Genomic DNA, 19,123 nt, shown 5'->3' with positions numbered 1-19,123 from the left:
ATATTCATGAGCTTCCACTGCCAGTCAAGCAGATTATAAACAAATGCCAGCTTTTAATATGTCACCAAATTTCGACCTATCAATACATGGAAAACGAATTGAGCTGCAGCTATACAGTTCTTTAGGTAATTAGAGATTGCACACATGAAACTATTGAAGTAAAAAAATAAATGTAAAAAAAAAAATGAACTGCAGCTTTAACACAAACGAAGAGGAAAAAAATATTTTCCTTCACCAGGATTGATGGAAGTACTAAGATAAATGCAGGGTATCTGGTGGGACAGCTGCTTAAAGACCTTACTAGTGCTGTATCTTCATATCTTGGGATCTTGAGAACCACTACAACCTCTACATGTTTTCATAAAATAATGTAAATACATGTATTGCATATTTTATAATATGACTAATATATACTCTACAATGTAATTGCTAGATCATGAAACCCTCCATTGTAATGGATTTGGTATTGTATAGCTAAACTACTGATACTGGAAGGATATGCATACTTGATCTTTCATTCCATAGATGTGGAAGACAAAGTAATGCAAACAGAAGACATAGTTATGCTCATTTTGGGCTAGAAACTACATATTGTATTCTGTAATATTTATTTTACCAGAGTATATCAGTACCTATCTCGTATCGCAACATGTTAGAGAGGTAATGATCTTTATGTATTATTTTTCTTCACAAGCCAACTCGCAAAGACAGAGGATGGATCATTGATCCCCTAGGTGGAAATCCTTGGTGGACATTATTGGCAGCTGCAATACCAGCCCTGCTTTGTACCATTCTTATCTTTATGGATCAACAAATCACTGCAGTGATTATAAACCGGAAAGAGCACAAGTTGAAGGTAATTTTAGTATTTATTTTTTTATTTTCTTAATTGACAGAGCTATTAGCCATTCTCTCCAATAAATGTTTTGTCATTGTGGCAACCCCAAACTATATTGATTTACTGTATTTGTTTTCTAATGTTGCAAGTGAATTTAGCGTAGTACATAGTAGATTATAATAGGTGTTATTTAGGTGTTATTTACTTCTGCCACAAACCATTTACTATCTAATTTATGTGAATCACAGAGAGATAAAGTGACAAACAGAACTAGCATAGTGTCAAGTCATATTTTCTATTGTAGAGGTCTTTGACTCATCTGTGAGCTGTTTGTATCATTTGACAACTGTGATCAGCTTAACTTTGTGCTTTTACAACAACATGGCAATGTCCTTGCTTTTGTTCTTCTGCTTGTTTGTCTCTTTCTTACCTATTTGTCTATTCAAAGACTGTCAGAGTCCGCAGGATTCAATGCCATCTAGGAAATGCAGCATGGAACTCCATGTAGTGCTTGTTCTAAAAAGAGATTGCAGCTACAATTGATATGTATAAGAAATGTATGTGCTGTGCTTTACTCCACAGAAAGGGTGTGGATACCATCTCGATCTGTTCATGGTCGCCGCCATGCTGGGAATTTGTTCCATCATGGGACTGCCCTGGTTTGTGGCTGCAACGGTTTTGTCCATCAGCCATGTTAATAGTTTGAAAGTGGAATCTGATTGCTCTGCCCCAGGAGAGCAGCCGAAGTTCCTGGGAATCAGAGAGCAGAGAGTGACAGGCCTTCTGATCTTTGTCCTGATGGGACTCTCTGTTTTCATGACCTCCGTTTTGAAGGTAAGCTAATGTGGATTTCTAATGCTGGCTTGATGTGTGTGCTTTGTGTATTTTAAAGAGTTTCACTTTTTGCCTTTGTACATGAAATTGTTATCAAAACAAGTAGGAAGTTTGTTCCCTGGCACTCTGGGCAACAATGTCACCATATCAGTTGAAAGTTATTTAATTATTTTGGGACCACTAGAATTATCAAAAGAATTTAAGATGTGAACATTACACAGTTGTGCAGTCTCGGGTCTACTATGGGTGCAAAAGGTACTATTTTGTGGTGTGCTCTACTAAGGTTGTAAGAAGTACTATTTCTTAATATAAAATAATACTACTTTGTTGTACATTTTGTGTTTGTGTCTTTTACCGTCTTCTTAATTTTCAATGATGGTTCTTAATAGTGATTGTCACATACGCATGTAAAAGCTGCTCAGTTCATTGGGTAGCCAATTTGACCTGTGGGTATGGGAGATGAACAAGTTATAGGAATGGTCCAGAGACACAATTCCAAGAATTCTTTGCGAAAAAACAAAGCTGGGAAATGCTGGAAAATATTAAATTACTATGGGACTAAAGAGTGGTTATGGTATAAAAGGAACAAATACTTTAATATTTTATGTTCCAAGAAATAAGTTAATTTGATTTATTTTTTATTTTTGAACCTTTGTGTCTATTTTTATAGTACCTTTTGTTAAAGCAGCATTACAAAATAAACTATCCTCATTCACAGTATATCGCAAAATTACAGGATTTTTAGCATTTCAGGTCTTACAATCAATCTTTTCCTTGTAATTTGAACTGAAATAGTATATGGTTATTATCTGATTTTCATTCATCCTCTGTGTGAAAGTCTGCCACGGAGAACCTGAACTTTAATTCTGAAGTCATAAATAATTTGGTGACAATTGGCTTGAGTTCCATTATTCATTGTGCAACTCCTCTGTGCTTTGTATTTGTAGTGACGAATATGCAGAACAAGACATTTGTTAAATAGTGGTTGTAACTTGTTTGATTGCCATATGGCTGTTCCCTTCTTATAATAATAGTCTATGGCAGTAGAACAAGTTCTACCTTTTGTGTCATTGTTTGGTTCAAACAATCAGCCAATTCCATAACCGTCTTGTTAAACAGTCTCTCTTGTGTTTGGAAGACACGCAGGTGATTGCCCCAAAAAGTGTAAGGCTTTCATACAGTAATATCCTTAACGCAAAAATTCATGCCCTATCCAAGGGGTTTAATATCAACCAAATAAAGAAAACTATAATCCTGTGTGCGTATTTGGGTTTGTTTGGACTTGCTTATCATCTTTCCTAAAATGAATCTAGAAAATGGCTTTGTACATTGTAATTTTATTCAGTAATTGCAAAGCATGGCGTTATTTATTAATGCATTATTTAAAATGTCTGTATACTTGCAGTTTATTCCAATGCCCGTCCTGTATGGTGTGTTTCTTTACATGGGCGCTTCCTCTTTAAAGGGCATCCAGGTAAGTTTATTCTGTTATCCGTTGTGTATATATCCCATAAATGCTTTGGTTTGCGTTTGTTGTATGATGCTCTCTCGAAGTCTCCTCTTCTGCATGTATTTTCTCATTTTTCTGTTTTATGAAGATTAGAGTACCCATACTTTTTAGTTCCCAATTTCAGTACTTTTTTGTTTCAGTTTCTTGTTTACTACACAAAGTAGTTTTGTATAAGTGGGTCTCTTCTTCATGTACTTTTTGACGGAGGCAAATAAGTGAGCACATATTAACAATACAGCATCTATCGCTTTCTGTGGGTCAATAAAACTGTTTCATTTTTAGATCATACATACCATTGACCGTTGTATATAATGTATGTCATGTTTTTAAATAAAACTGCAAAAAGCTGGATAGAAATGTAATTTTGTTTTAGCTAGCTTAGGTTTTTAGGCCAGCTTTAAGGGCTTTTATGGAAGACCAGACGATTGGGGGAGGGAGGGGAAGGAGGGAGAGAGAGAATCTAAGCTCGCTAGGCGCTGCTGTAGCTGGCTTATCCAGGATGTCTTCCACGATCCGTCTGCCTCAGAGTTTCCCAGTTCTTTGGGATGATACCAGCTCGCAAATATCGCGCTAGTCTCTGATACCAAGACCAACTATGAACCACAAATAATCTGTGGAGCTCTGATCGGCATCGGCTTGCATCCTTTCCCAGCCTCCCTCTGAAACCATGGAAGACCGGGTTCCAACCAATCAGCAAAGAGATTGTCTTTGTTGGCCAATCAGAGAGCAATGGCTCATCTGAGACGGGCCAAACCATGGGAGGTGAAGGTGCTTTGGGACAGTATACAGAGGCAGGTGTAAGGAGAGTGCGAAATTCAAACTGACCAATGGGAATAGAGTTGGTGGAGCTAAGACTCGGGCCTCCGTTCCCATTTTCAGCCCTATGTCTCCCATAGAGATAGGCGCCTCAGAGTCGGGGATAAGAATGGCTGCGCATTTGGAATACATGTTCTCCCGACCTTCCCCACTTCTCCAGGGTTTCTAAGAACTTCACCTAGCCCAAATTAGATTACAGCCCAACACTTCATTATATGCTGGCTGTGCTAAGTGAATTACCAGCCCACTACTCAATGGATGGAGCCTTACAAAATACATAACAGCAGAATCAACACAGGGATTAAACTGCCTACCTGGGGGAAAGACCGTATACAGCCATTTTGGTTACCTAAGATGACCACATTAGCTTATAACATAGGCCGCCATCTTGACGACGGGTAGGGGCACCCAGCAGGCTTAACCTTTAACATGCTTGCCAGGCTGCACCTACCATCACAAAGGTCACTGAAGTTCTTTCTCCAGGCACATGTACCATAATTTAATGGTGTTTGTTAAGAAAAACTATTATGTTATGAAAAACTGAAAATCACATTGGTATCAATGGGGGTGTTTTGCCCTGATAAATCTGGGTGCAGTGTTTTGCCCGTAATTCTTTATAAATCTGTGTTCATCTCATGTGTCTACTGAATGAAGGGTTATATTTAGTGCTTAAATGATTGTTGTATCTGCTTCATTGTCCTTGCAGTTTTTCGACCGCATCAAACTATTTTGGATGCCAGCCAAACATCAGCCAGACCTGATCTACTTGCGCTATGTACCTCTCTGGAAAGTTCATGTTTTTACCGTTATCCAGCTCACCTGCCTCGTTCTCCTATGGGTTATTAAAGCTTCTGCTGCCGCTGTTGTGTTCCCTATGATGGTAAATATGGTTGCTTAACTTCAGCAATTCAACATTGTTATACAACTGTTATAACATTGATTTAAGCAGGGGGCAAGCAATGTGCAGCACGAGCATTGCAGAACCTGCAGCAAAATATCAGGTTATTAAAATTGCTTTTCTGTGTTTTACATTTTCTTGTGTTTTGGGAGATATAGGAGATTGTCTTAGATTTTTGCTTATTTCTTCGTTCAAGGTCCTTGCTCTGGTTTTCATACGCAAGCTTTTAGACTTCTTCTTCACCAATAGAGAGCTAAGCTATTTGGATGACCTGATGCCTGAAAGTAAGAAGAAGAAAGAAGACGACAAAAAGAAAAAAGAGAAAGAGGTAAAGCTACTCACTGTTTTTGGCTTTCGTTTTTTTGTTTTTATTTTAGAACCAGTAAAGTGAAGAGTACATAAATCAATGTACCCCAAAGAAAATTCACTTAAATGCACACCTCTGATTTAACTTTTAATGTTATTACTTAAAACATATATTACAGAGTGTTTGTGTAACAGTGTTTAAAAAGAAATTAAACAAAGTACCTAAATCCCCTCATATATAAATGACCACTCGAACACATTGAATTAATTGTCAAGTGGTAGAGATTATGAGGTACAGATCAGCACTGATGGAATAACCCACCAGAGATCAGTGGAAGTCTCAATATGATGTAGTGAAAGTAGTGATACTGGGAAAGAGACTGGCTGAGTAAATCACAACTAATTGTAGCCAACTCCCACATAAACCCCTTAAAGTTACAGGGGGAAGAATATATTGTATATGGTCCAATAGTGCCTAAAGAGAATGCTAATAGATGAATAGAGTATCAAAATAATACCATCTAGCATTCCCCACACCACACTCTGAGGTATATGAGATGTATTTATGTATATATATATTATTATTGGAAATGCTCAGTACAGTAGGTCTGAGTGTAGTATAACACAGAGTGCCTCAGAAATCCACAGTAGTGGGCCTCTAGCAGCACATCTGAATAAATATATATATATATATATATGGGATGGTCAGTTGTTGGTATTTTAACTGAGTGTGGTGGCCACACAGGGTGCCTCAGGAAGACACAATAATGGACTTCAAACAGAACTTCTGAAGAGAGACCATATATATTCCCATCACTTCCTAGATTGCTCTAAGCATATTGGGTAAGTACATAGACTGACTTAGATTAAATTCACTCATCCTTCTGAAATATAAGAACACTAAACTAAAACAGCTCCATAACGGAGACTGATAACATCATCACGTGCCCTATCCACATTTCCCTCTAGCTACAGAGCAATTAGTTGGGATATATATACTCATTAGCCAGTCTCTTTCCCAGTATCACTACTTTCACTACATCATATTGAGACTTCCACTGATCTCTGGTGGGTTATTCCATCAGTGCTGATCTGTACCTCATAATCTCTACCACTTGACAATTAATTCAATGTGTTCGAGTGGTCATTTATATATGAGGGGATTTAGGTACTTTGTTTAATTTCTTTTTAAACACTGTTACACAAACACACGGTAATATATGTTTAAGTAATAATATTAAAAGTTATATTTTAAATCAGAGGTGTGCGTTTAAGTGAATTTTCTTTGGGGTACATTGATTTATGTACTCTTCACTTTACTGATTCACTTTCAGTTCACAGTTTGCACCCACTTTACAATTATCGAATGGATTATTTTGTTAATTAGTATGGTTTACTGTAAGTTGATCACTCCCTATCCCCTTTCCTCCTTTTCTATTTTAGAACCAGACCCGCACATTACACATCTTGTCCATCCTTAGGCTACGCTTATAGTGCCGGTGACACGAAAGTGACGTCAGGCTCCGGTCGCTGGAAAAATCCAATTTAGATGACTTCCAGCGATAGCGACCAAGCCGTCGCGTTGCGCTTACTATAAGCGCAACGCGACGGCAGCGATGCATTTGTTTTGACGCGACGTCGCTGTCGCCGTCCCCTGCACTATAAGCGTAGCCTTAGTCAATCTTGACTTTGAGGGAAGAGAAATCATGACTATATTTTCTAGGATATGTCTATCAGCAGAATTCCGCCTCCCACCATTGAATGTTGCTGTAATGCACGAATGAGCAGAGCTTTTGGAATCCATTTACACTGGGTTTATTCAAGTAATTGTTTACAAGTATGCCTACATTAACAACTAGTTGGAAGGTTTTTGTGGCAATGGCATCATGCAAACTGAATACACAACACCATAATTTAGATATTTCATGCGTACTGGTAAATCCTTTGGTTAGAGATGCACTTTGCAATATCTGCTAGGCTAGTTTTGCAAAGGAGGTGAATTGGCTTTTGATCTTCCTCTTCCTGTCTCCTTTACAAAACACATTTCTTCCCAAAAGGTGAAGATTGAAGATGAGACCCTGGAGGTATGTGTAATATAGCCCGACTTAAGTGTGAGGATTAAGATCTTTCCTGTTTACACTTAGGCTAAGGCCCCGCTCCCAGAGTCAGCGCGCCCGCACTGCAGACAGGCGGGGCGCTGACATACACAGACCGCGATATGCGGTCTGTAGGGAGCGGGAGGTGGGCGGGAGTGGGAGGTTTGACAGGGAGGGGGGGCGTGGCTTGAGCGAAGGGACCCGCTACTCTCCCCCCCCTCCCTCCACGGACTCGGGCTGGAGCTGCTGATGGTAAGCAACACACACACACACAGACAGGCACTCAGGCACACACATAAACTCCTCCCCGCTCCCCGAAGTCTCTCCTTCTCCCGAAGCCTCCCCTCCTCATTGGCTCACAGCCATACCACGTGACGCGTCAACGCTAGGGATCACCATTTTCTTGTGTCCCATAGCGGCTGACGCGCCACAGCGTGTAGTGCGCTGTGCCGCCAGGGGGGACCGGGACCGGCTCGGGAGGATTCCCCTGCTGGTGGGGAACTCGCGTGTGGCCGCCCGCGCCACCGAGCGCAGCGGGACCGAAGCCTTAGTGTAACGCAGGCAAATTAATATGCTTCCCGTATTGCTCTCTGGTGACATAATAGTTATTAGAGTAAAATTAACAAAATAACTAGTCCATTTAGACGAAAATAGTCAAACTGGTTTAAAAAAGATCACCATTTTACTTTGTGATCTCTTACTGCCCTTTCTAATATGGCTTACATTTTTACAATCTGATGATCTATTCAGGAGATATGATCGCTTGAAACATTACAGGAAGTGTCTGGAAGGTTAAGATGGAGCTCTCCACAGAGAACCATCTTTAGTGTACTCTAAAGGTTACCATGGTAATCTGAAGATTAAGAAAATCAGAATATTTTTAACACAAAAAAACAGGGCATGCCCAGGAGACAAACTACTAACATTATATGAGTTAAATACATATATTGTAGGCTTTGGGGGGGGGGGGGGGGGGGGGGGGAGGACCTGCACTACTGTCCTTCTGAGAAGCAATGTTTTGCTAGTCTGCAGCAGTGTAGGTGGTAAAGCACTTTATATTTTTAGACTTGGGTTTAATGCCTTCTTGTTTCCTGTGTCAGGTAATACTTGTGTTTGTACAGTTCCTGTGTCTGATAATATGGCAGTTTGCAATGCATGTGACTGCCTTTTGTATTTTGGAACAAAGAACATTTGTGTAAATAAAACTTCCGTCAAATTAGCACACACAATCTGAAATGATTGACTTTCTATCACGTTTCCCCTTTCAATCAATCCAGCTATAATTTTGGTCTGTATGTTAGAGTTGTTTTATATGATTCTTAAAGCAGCAGCCCCCACCCCAGAGGGGCTTACAAATTGCCACAATTATTCACTATTATACAGATACTTTTGGCTGAGCACTGATGCCGCCACCATTTTGTGTGTGGCGGGCACATATTCCACAACGGGGACACTGGTGTTCCCAGGACTCTGGGGGACCACAGAGCAGCTTGTCATCTAAAGTCAGACCAATTTCTAGTTAAATTCTGGCAAAAAAAAAGGCCCACCCAAGTTGTAGCTGATCATCGTTGTGTAATGTAATCCAGCTTGAATAGGATAGTGGTAAGTGTATCTTGTAATTAGACGGAGTATTGAATCGTTATGTGCTGAGGATGAAAGCATATACTTCCTCACAAAGCTCTAAGTATTTTTAGAGGTAGCCAACTTTGGCCACCTAGGATGTTCCAGATTTGTCTGTGAAGTGTTTTATTTTGTTTCGTATAGGCTTGGGCAGTTCAGAACATGTTGTGGTTAAACATTGGCCGTTGTCTCTTAAAGTTCGCCGTGTAGGCGAGGTGCAGATCTTGGCTGCAGAATAGGGCAGGTCATCTGCAGCATTTTCTGTGCACTGCTGGTGAGAAGTGATGTTGAAATAAACCTCATACTACAACTTTGAATGACTTTAGATTAGATTGAACTATTTGAAGATGTTGCCAGCAGCATAATGGTTCAATCTTAATGATTGAGGCCATTTTTTAAATAATTCCAGTAAACAATTTTGACATTTCTGAAAGTTTAAAGAATCTATTGCTCTAAAACTGGTAGGAATACTGAAGAGAAGGAAATGTATGTTTGTCTCCTTTTTTTTTTTTTTTATTATTATTATACTTTTAGAATTTACTTGTGTAAGTAGAACATTATTCTTAAGTTTACTCATTTTTAGTATTTACACAATGTATTATTTGTATTCCGATTTAATATAATTTATTAGCTAAATATTTAGTTTTACGTTTTCCAAAAGGTTGTTTTGTTTGCTTCTTTCTAGTATCTGCTGATCAGGCTAACTATTTTCTTATGGTTGTGAATAATGTATGTGACAATACTAAAGCAAACATTCCCAGAAATGATGAATGTGTGATGGTGCAAAGTAGTGTGAGATCATTGAATTCCCCCCCCCCCTTTATTTATTTTTTGCAAAAAGTAAACGTTTTGACTCTTCTTCCTGCATAATAGGAGGCAGAACGCATGCTCCATGGAGAGGAAAGCGAAAACCTTCACCTTCAATACGAAAACCAGAATCTCCTCCAGATTCCAGTAAAGAACCTAAAATACAGGTACGGTTTCATGGAATAACTTTGACAGCCTTCTTTTTTTTCTTTTTCTTTTTTTTAATAGTAAATTGTATACTGTTCAGTTCCAAAACTACAAAACGTTGTTTTCTTCCGACTTTCTTTTTTTAGTACACATTAAATAGTTGTAATAATGTGTTGTATTTTTTGTATAGTGATTCCCTGACTTTATTTTTTAACATGTACTGTAGCATTGTTCTATCTTTTCTTCTGTTTCGTAGTCCTTTTACCATAAGTGAAACTCCTTTTGTCTGCATTGTCCCTCCTTCATTGCAGCAATAGATGGTAATCTGAGTGAAATGCTTGTTATTTCCAAAAAAGGTTTTGCAGGTAATATTCCTGCATGTCAAATAAAATAAGGAACGAGCTCTACGATCTTGAGTTTATTTGGGTTCATAATAATAACTTTCTTTCATATAGTGCTTTTCTCCCAATGGGACTCAAAGCGCTTCACTATTACAGTATAGTGCACGGTACGCAGCACATAAGAATTTTACAGACTCTGTCCCTGCTCAGATGATTTTCCAATCTATGATTTTGGTGCCTGAGGCACAGGGAGATTAAATGACTTGAACCAGGTTTCCCTGATGGGACCTCCGTGTCATTGTTTACAGCATTGGTGTCTTTATTCGCTGAGCCATTAATTCTCCCAATGACTATTGTTCATCTGGGGTGGAACCAATATGTTGCTATTTAATTAACAATGTGGTATTTGGCAATAGGCGTAATCTAGTTGCCAGTGTTTAAACCCATTATTGCTGGTGGTGACCGCTCTAATAAGAAACCTTTCATTCCTGAGAAGCGGTTTTTCTGTTTACTGTAGGTATTGATGCAGAAAGACGAGCACCATAAATAAAGACCTTCATAAAATGCACCTCTGTTTTCATTGACTTTCTTTCCTTCCTGTAATCATTTTCGATTTCTTAAATCTCGATGGACAGATGTGTTTAGAATATGAGAATTATTTTTCGGGGGGGGGAGGGAAATATGCTGCAATCTAATGCAGGGGTGCGCAACGTTTTTAACCTGCGCCCCCCCCTGCCTGCTTGCCTCTCGACTCAAGCCCCCCTCCTTCTCGGCTCCGGCGTCAAATGATGTTGCAGGGTCATTTGATGCCAGTTACCATGGCGACTTGTCGCCGAAGACCAGGTTGGAGGAGCTGCAGAGGCATCGCGCGGTCCCCCAGGCATTTAATTTAAATGCCTTGGGGGAGAGCGCGGGTCCTCTGCAGCCGCCATGCCCCCCCCTGGATATTCTCCCACCCCCCTGGGGGATGCATTATGCACCCCTGATCTAATGTATTTATTTAGTTTCAATACCAAAATCCTGTAGATTCCCAGGCTTTTTCCAAATCAGTGATGCATCAGTAACTTCCTATTTAAACCTGGAAACATTAAATGGAAAGGACAACAAAACGAAGACACAGGAACATTTCTGAAGGGTTATTGGCCATTAACAATGACTAGGGCTGAAGGAGTGGCTCGGTGAGTAAAGACACGGTCTGGCACTGAGTTTGAACCTGGTTCAATTCCTGGTGTCACTTGATCAACCTGTGCCTCAATCACCAAAAACATAGATTGTAATGTGCTCTACAGGCAGGGACTGTGTCTACAAAATGTCTCTGTAAAGCACTACGTAAAACTGGCAGCGCTACACAAGAACAAACCATTATTATTATTAATGGTCATATTGTTGATTTGCCATTTAACAATTATTACAAGCTACAGCAATGCAAAGAATAGTCCCCACTTTAAAAGATAAAATAGTCAGAATGTAGCACTATAGAACATAGCTTCTCTTTTAAGGAGACCCTTTTTCATTGAACATACAGATAGGTATTCTAAAGTAGTGTCATTTGATCACTCCTTGATGTACTCTACTGTAATCTTGAATAGATCACATGAGACTGTCATGATTGACCATACTGAAGGTAAAGGTTAGTTACTGTCTGCAGCAATACAAGAGTGATGAGTACTGTGCATGGCTATTTCTATTAAAAGCAACATTTGACTTGAGAACTTACCCTCCACATTGTTTTATTTACTCTGCAAACTCCTAAAAGCTTCAAATAAATGGTGAAAAATGCTTTGAAATCTAAAATATTATCAGGAAACATTGGAGTATTGTAATTGTTTTGTCCTCAAAAGGAGCAGTATCAGAAACATCTCCACTTGTCCATTCCCATACTTTCCATAAAAACAAGCATGGCTTTTACCACATTGATATTTTGTTTTTTAAATATCCTGATTTTGTATTTTATCCTATTTTTATGTTTTAATTTGATTCTGCAGCTGTCCATTTGTTTAAGCAAAATATTTCATGAGTTGATGATCATTTCACTCTTAATACATGTATTACTGGTTAATAAACAAAAATATAGAGATCATGTATGTAGCTGACTCTCCAACACTACACCACAGAGGGTGGGAAATCATTGTATGTTTCTCGAAAGCTAGATTGAACCGTCCCTGCTCTTTTAGTTCAGTTGCACAACCTGTGACATTTGTTGCAGAGATTTTTTTTCATTGTTTGCCTCAGTATGACCAGAGTTCATTACAACTACATTTATTATATCTGCTGTTGCCCTAAGCAGTATTTTTTCTTATTTCATATTGAATGAAATTACATTGATTATTGGTCTTTCTGGCACTGAAGATTAAGTATATTTTTAATTTCCTTTTTGCTTTAACAACCAGTGCACATGAATGTCCTGCACCTAACAAATGAGGAATCTCTGTTTTTTGCTTTGGCAACCAAAACTAGTGGCAGAATCCAGCCATTGCCGATCCCCAGCCATTGCCGATCCCCAGTCATTGCAGAATCCAGCCATTGCCGATCCCCAGCCATTGCAGATCCCCAGTCATTGCCGATCCCCAGCCATTGCGGATCCCCAGTCATTGCCGATCCCCAGCCATTGCAGATCCCCAGTCATTGCAGATCCCCAGTCATTGCAGATCCCCAGTCATTGCCGATCCCCAGCCATTGCCGATCCCCAGCCATTGCCGATCCCCAGCCATTGCCGATCCCCAGCCATTGCCGATCCCCAGCCATTGCCGATCCCCAGCCATTGCGGATCCCCAGTCATTGCGGATCCCCAGTCATTGCAGATCCCCAGCCATTGCAGATCCCCAGCCATTGCAGTATCCAGCCATTGCAGATCCCCAGCCATTGCAGATCCCCAGTCATTGCAGATCCCCAGCCATTGCAGTATCCAGCCATTGCAGATCCCCAGTCATTGCAGATCCCCAGCCATTGCAGTATCCAGTCATTGCGGATCCCCAGCCATTGCAGATCCCCAGTCATTGCGGATCCCCAGTCATTGCCGATCCCCAGCCATTGCGGATCCCCAGCCATTGCAGTATCCAGTCATTGCAGTATCCAGTCATTGCAGATCCCCAGCCATTGCAGATCCCCAGCCATTGCAGATCCCCAGCCATTGCAGATCCCCAGCCATTGCAGATCCCCAGCCATTGCAGTATCCAGTCATTGCGGATCCCCAGTCATTGCAGATCCCCAGCCATTGCAGATCCCCAGCCATTGCGGATCCCCAGTCATTGCGGATCCCCAGTCATTGCAGATCCCCAGCCATTGCAGATCCCCAGTCATTGCAGATCCCCAGCCATTGCGGATCCCCAGCCATTGCAGTATCCAGCCATTGCAGATCCCCAGCCATTGCGGATCCCCAGCCATTGCAGATCCCCAGTCATTGCAGATCCCCAGCCATTGCGGATCCCCAGCCATTGCAGATCCCCAGTCATTGCAGATCCCCAGCCATTGCAGATCCCCAGTCATTGCGGATCCCCAGCCATTGCAGATCCCCAGTCATTGCAGATCCCCAGCCATTGCAGATCCCCAGTCATTGCCGATCCCCAGCCATTGCGGATCCCCAGCCATTGCAGATCCCCAGTCATTGCAGATCCCCAGTCATTGCCGATCCCCAGCCATTGCGGATCCCCAGCCATTGCAGATCCCCAGTCATTGCAGATCCCCAGCCATTGCGGATCCCCAGCCATTGCAGATCCCCAGCCATTGCCGATCCCCAGCCATTGCAGATCCCCAGCCATTGCAGATCCCCAGCCATTGCAGATCCCCAGTCATTGCAGATCCCCAGTCAAACATACTGTATGATCCTTTGTGTCTTCAAAGCTCTAGTCAGTTTGCAGTTGGCAGCTTAATGAATCCCAGCGCTAATGAGTCCTCCGCGATCCTGTGTTGCCAAATTCGATACAGAACAGGACTTGACCATTTTTAGGGGCTCGTGACATTTTTTTACAGGTTCATCGGAGAGGTTAAGAGTATTGAGACGCTGAATAACTGTTGAAATAACTTTAGTGCACAATTCAATCTCTCTGATGTTGGTGTTAGCTTTATTACAATATGATGCAACGTATTGTAATGTGAACCTATTGTGTTTATGAGGTTCTTTAAAGGGCATTATTGGGGGGGGGTTGGAAGAATACGCCTGATTGTAATTTTTTTTTCCTCACTATACTTAACCCCTTTATTTCTGGATGAGATTGTAACAATCAATCCATGACATCTCTCCAGCTCTGAAAGTTAAATGTAGAGTTGGCATTCTACATACATAATATTTCCTTATTTAATACAAAACATTGGAAGGCACTACTTTTACAGTAACTTTATTAGACAGTTTCTCTAATCTTCACCTTGTGGCTGGGCAAGTGACGGGGATAGCATTGCTATGAGGATCGAGCAAGTAACGACATTAATGCTTTTGCAGTATTCGCTACTAACCACAACGTGTGTTTGTTCTCTAGCCTTGATCCGTCTGTTGTAAACATATCAGATGAAATGGCCAAAACAGCACAGTGGAAGGCTCTTTCAATGAATCCTGAAAATGCCAAAGTAACCAGGTCTAACCTAAGGTAGCTATAATCATTTTACCTATCCGTTGTCTAATAATAATGCTATCAGATTCTGCACCAAATGCTATGCTGATAAATAAGATCAAACATTTAAAAATCTTGCACACCTATAATGTCAATTGTAAGGATCACTCAATTTTATATTAAGTAGCATCCATTAATATTGTACATAATAATGGAGGCTGAAAAGAATACATGTACTGTATGTATATTGAGTTTACATTTTAATTAATAGTGTACTGGGTGAAGTATATTTCTTTTGTTGATTATTGTCCGAACTTACTACTAATGTTTATTTTCTGCAGCCCTCTCAATATGTAATTCATTTGAAACAAAAATGTATGCACGTTTATCAATATGTTTGTACTGTAGCATGTAAAATGTCATAGAAAAGTATTATAAACACTGAAAAAAAATCCTTTCGTCAGCATACAGTACATTTCTGCATGAAACTAGTTTGCAATGTTTGCTAAATGCTTCATGGTTAATCTCTTATGGAGATAGTTATATGCTATTTACCCCTTTATTTTTGCCTCGGTTGACTACTAAATGATATTGATGTTGCAGTGATGTATATTTCAAGAAAAGTGCTGGTCATGTTTTTTTCAATTTTAAGTAGCACACTTTGCTTTTAGTCTCTTATCATTTAATTAAAATCACTTACGACTTTATGTCACAGATCAGATTGGAAGTGTAGACCCAGAGAACAAATGTATTGGAAATCAGAGTGTGAGGTTGTTGTGTACCAGTGTACACTCTAGGTGTATAAATAAGTGGAAGGAGAGGTTATATACAAATAAACACTATAAGAAGGGTGATTGCTCAAGCCTTAAAAAGTATGAACCTTTTTGTATATGGAGTAACGGATAGGGAGAGTTCAAGCAACTGGCGAAGTATGTATATTATGCCTTTCATTTTAATTTAGGTGGATTACCTGTCAGTGGGGAATTTATGTGAGCCACAAATGACACAGCATTGTAATATGTTCTAACTAAAACATATAAGCGCTTATTTGATAAGCAGTGTCATGTCATAGGACGCCTTACAGCCCATTATTGTGTCTTTCTGCTCCGAAGTGTTCTATGATAGACGACTGCTTAGTAAATTTGGCAATAAATAAGTGCAGCAAACATTTCAGTGAAAAATAAAAGGAAACCTGATGATGATCCAAGTTTTTGGCCTGTGAATAGGAGATAACACATTATTTAAAATAGAAACTTTTTACTACTTTTTTTTTATTTAGTTTGTACACGATTTTATGTCCAGTAGGAAAATCGTAGTGAATCAGAATTTATTACTGGGTTTAGATTAATTTTACTTTATTGAATTGTTATTTTTTTAACCTATATTTTAGGTCATTAAATTTTTATTTCTACTCCAGTCAGTACGTATGACTTTGTTGGACAGTTACCTTAGCTAAGCTAAGAGTTAATTTACTGTACTTCTATACTCGTCCCTACTATATATCCTTTCAACCCCTACGTTGAGGTATATGCCCTCTCCTGCAGAGTAGCGGGTTTGAGAACTTCTTTACATTCATACTGCATTTCAGTCCATTTGTAAGATTTGTTATTCGGTTCAACAAAAAGTGGATTCATCTTTCAGATTTATGGATCTTGAACATGTAATAGATATTGCTTTGGGTATGTTCATTGACCACTGTGTTTGCTTTTCGCAGCCCCGACAAACCGGTGAGCGTGAAAATAACCCTAGAAGATGAAGGTTCCAGGAAATACATGGATGCCGAGACCTCCCTATAGAACTACACCAAGAGGAAGTGAATGTGTGTGTGTGTGCATATGGATGGGTGAATGTATGTATGTATCATAGGTGAATATCAGACCATCAGTGTGAAAACTTTCCCAAAATACTGTACGTGCACCTCATAAATTATTAGCACTGTAAATACTGTATAGGAACAGGACGGGCTCTCTCATGCTGTAATAATATGGCACCGGATCACTCATCAATTATTTATTCCATAGGAATTTTTTAATAGAATTTTTTTTAATGGATTTTATTGTATATTTAAAAGCCTATCAGGAAACAAGAGTATTGTAATTGTTTTGTCCTCAAAAGGAGCAGTATCAGAAACATCTCCACTTGTCCATTCCCATACTTTCCATAAAAACAAGCATGGCTTTTACCACATTGATATTTTGTTTTTTAAATATGCTGATTTTGTATTTTATCCTAATTTTATGTTTTAATTTGTTTCTGCAGCTGTCCATTTGTTTAAGCAAAATATTTCATGAGTTGATGATCATTTCACTCTTAATACATGTATTATTGGTTAATAAACAAAAATATAGAGATCATGTATGTAGCTGACTCTCCAACACTACACCACAGAGGGTGGGAAATCATTGTATGTTTCTCGAAAGCTAGATTGAACCGTCCCTGCTCTTTTAGTTCAGTTGCACAACCTGTGACATTTGTTGCAGAGATTTTTTTTCATTGTTTGCCTCAGTATGACCAGAGTTCATTACAACTACATTTATTATATCTGCTGTTGCCCTAAGCAGTATTTTTTCTTATTTCATATTGAATGAAATTACATTGATTATTGGTCTTTCTGGCACTGAAGATTAAGTATATTTTTAATTTCCTTTTTGCTTTAACAACCAGTGCACATGAATGTCCTGCACCTAACAAAGGAGGAATCTCCGTTTTTTGCTTTGGCAACCAAAACTAGTGGCAGAATCCAGCCATTGTCGATCCCCAGCCATTGCAGATCCCCAGTCATTGCAGAATCCAGCCATTGCAGATCCCCAGTCATTGGGGATCTGCAATGGCTGGATTCTGCAATGACTGGGGATCTGCAATGGCTGGATTCTGCAATGACTGGGGATCTGCAATGGCTGGATTCTGCAGTCATTGCAGAATCCAGCCATTGCAGATCCCCAGTCATTGCAGTATCCAGTCATTGCAGATCCCCAGTCAAACATACTGTATGATCCTTTGTGTCTTCAAAGCTCTAGTCAGTTTGCAGTTGGCAGCTTAATGAATCCCAGCGCTAATGAGTCCTCCGCGATCCTGTGTAGCCAAATTCGATACAGAACAGGACTTGACCATTTTTAGGGGCTCATGAAATTTTTTTACAGGTTCATCGGAGAGGTTAAGAGTATTGAGACGCTGAATAACTGTTGAAATAACTTTAGTGCACAATTAAATCTTTGATGTTGGTGTTAGCTTTATTACAATATGATGCAACGTATTGTAATGTGAACCTATTGTGTTTATGAGGTTCTTTAAAGGGCATTATTGGGGGGGGGGGGTGGAAGAATACGCCTGATTGTAATTTTTTTTTCCCACACTATACTTAACCCCTTTATTTCTGGATGAGATTGTAACAATCAATCCATGACATCTCTCCAGCTCTGAAAGTTAAATGTAGAGTTGGCATTCTACATACATAATATTTCCTTATTTAATACAAAACATTGGAAGGCACTACTTTTACAGTAACGGAAAAAAAGAATTTGATGCCATCAGTATTACACGGTTTAGAGCTTAATTTTAAGATGATTTGCTATCATGAAAAAACAAATTGAGCTGTACAAAGTTAATTTGCGTTTCACAGTGGTAATGCGATATGGAAAATAAACGATGGATGTTTAGGACAGGGGTGCTCAACTTTAGTCCGCAATACCCCCCAACAGGTCAGGTTTTACAGATATCCCAACTTCAAGACAGGTGGCTTAGACTGGAGTTGAGCACCACTGGTTTAGGATATTATGTGCGATAAAGTATGTATGGTACTGTATTATTCTACATGCATATGCCTTGCTGAAATATCTGCACCAATACAGACAAACTGTGGGCTTCCAGCCATTTTCAAAAGTGCATTTTTGTCTCATCTCTTTTTATGGGCATTTTCAATAATGAACATCCATATCCATGTTCTGTCCTCCCTCCCCAATAAAGACTCGGGTACCCCATCACTTGCAATACCATTTGTCAGATCTGGCACCTTATCCATGATTGCAAAGTAGGGGGAATTCACATTTATTAAACCCTGATACTTTTTATTCCCTGCAACCTAAAGTAGTATTTAATTTCCTTGATCAAACTGAGCGGTGAATAGTCATTGTACATCATATGACACGTGGCTGTGTATTACACAGAGCTTTGTTTGGGGCCCTTCTGACTATATGTTTAACTGTGTGCTTTGTTTCACTAGAAATGTCATCCTTTGTGTTTCTAAGATTTTGTTTATTAATTATTGGAATTATAATAATGGGGGTCATATTCATCAGATCTAGAGATTGCTATAACCTCACTCACATCATTATTAGTAATAACCATTTGCTAAGAGAAGACCGCAAAC

The 19,123-nt window shown here is 39.6% G+C and overlaps 1 protein-coding gene across 10 annotated transcripts in view; it reads left to right on the top strand.

The window, feature by feature from the left end:
- The window catches only part of SLC4A7 (solute carrier family 4 member 7), a 185,795-nt gene extending 168,221 nt beyond the window's left edge, over positions 1-17,574 (top strand). For 5 of the 10 annotated variants that reach the window (XM_075586988.1, XM_075586985.1, XM_075586992.1 and 2 more), the window contains 9 exons: positions 695-856; positions 1,421-1,672; positions 3,078-3,146; positions 4,705-4,878; positions 5,093-5,224; positions 7,260-7,286; positions 9,792-9,892; positions 14,686-14,793; positions 16,472-17,574. In XM_075586988.1, the coding sequence (XP_075443103.1) occupies positions 695-856; positions 1,421-1,672; positions 3,078-3,146; positions 4,705-4,878; positions 5,093-5,224; positions 7,260-7,286; positions 9,792-9,892; positions 14,686-14,793; positions 16,472-16,553 (1,107 nt within the window). In that variant the 3' untranslated portion in view covers positions 16,554-17,574. The remainder of the gene's footprint in view (positions 1-694; positions 857-1,420; positions 1,673-3,077; positions 3,147-4,704; positions 4,879-5,092; positions 5,225-7,259; positions 7,287-9,791; positions 9,893-14,685; positions 14,794-16,471) is intronic. The other 5 variants (XM_075586994.1, XM_075586993.1, XM_075586990.1 and 2 more) reach the window with 1 other exon arrangement.
- Positions 17,575-19,123: the final 1,549 nt, after the last annotated feature.

Source organism: Ascaphus truei, chromosome 2 (assembly GCF_040206685.1).
Source record: "Ascaphus truei isolate aAscTru1 chromosome 2, aAscTru1.hap1, whole genome shotgun sequence".
Classification (NCBI taxonomy): Eukaryota; Metazoa; Chordata; class Amphibia; order Anura; family Ascaphidae; genus Ascaphus; species Ascaphus truei.
Note: the sequence above shows the minus strand (reverse complement) of the source record. Positions and strands in the feature narration are given on the sequence as shown.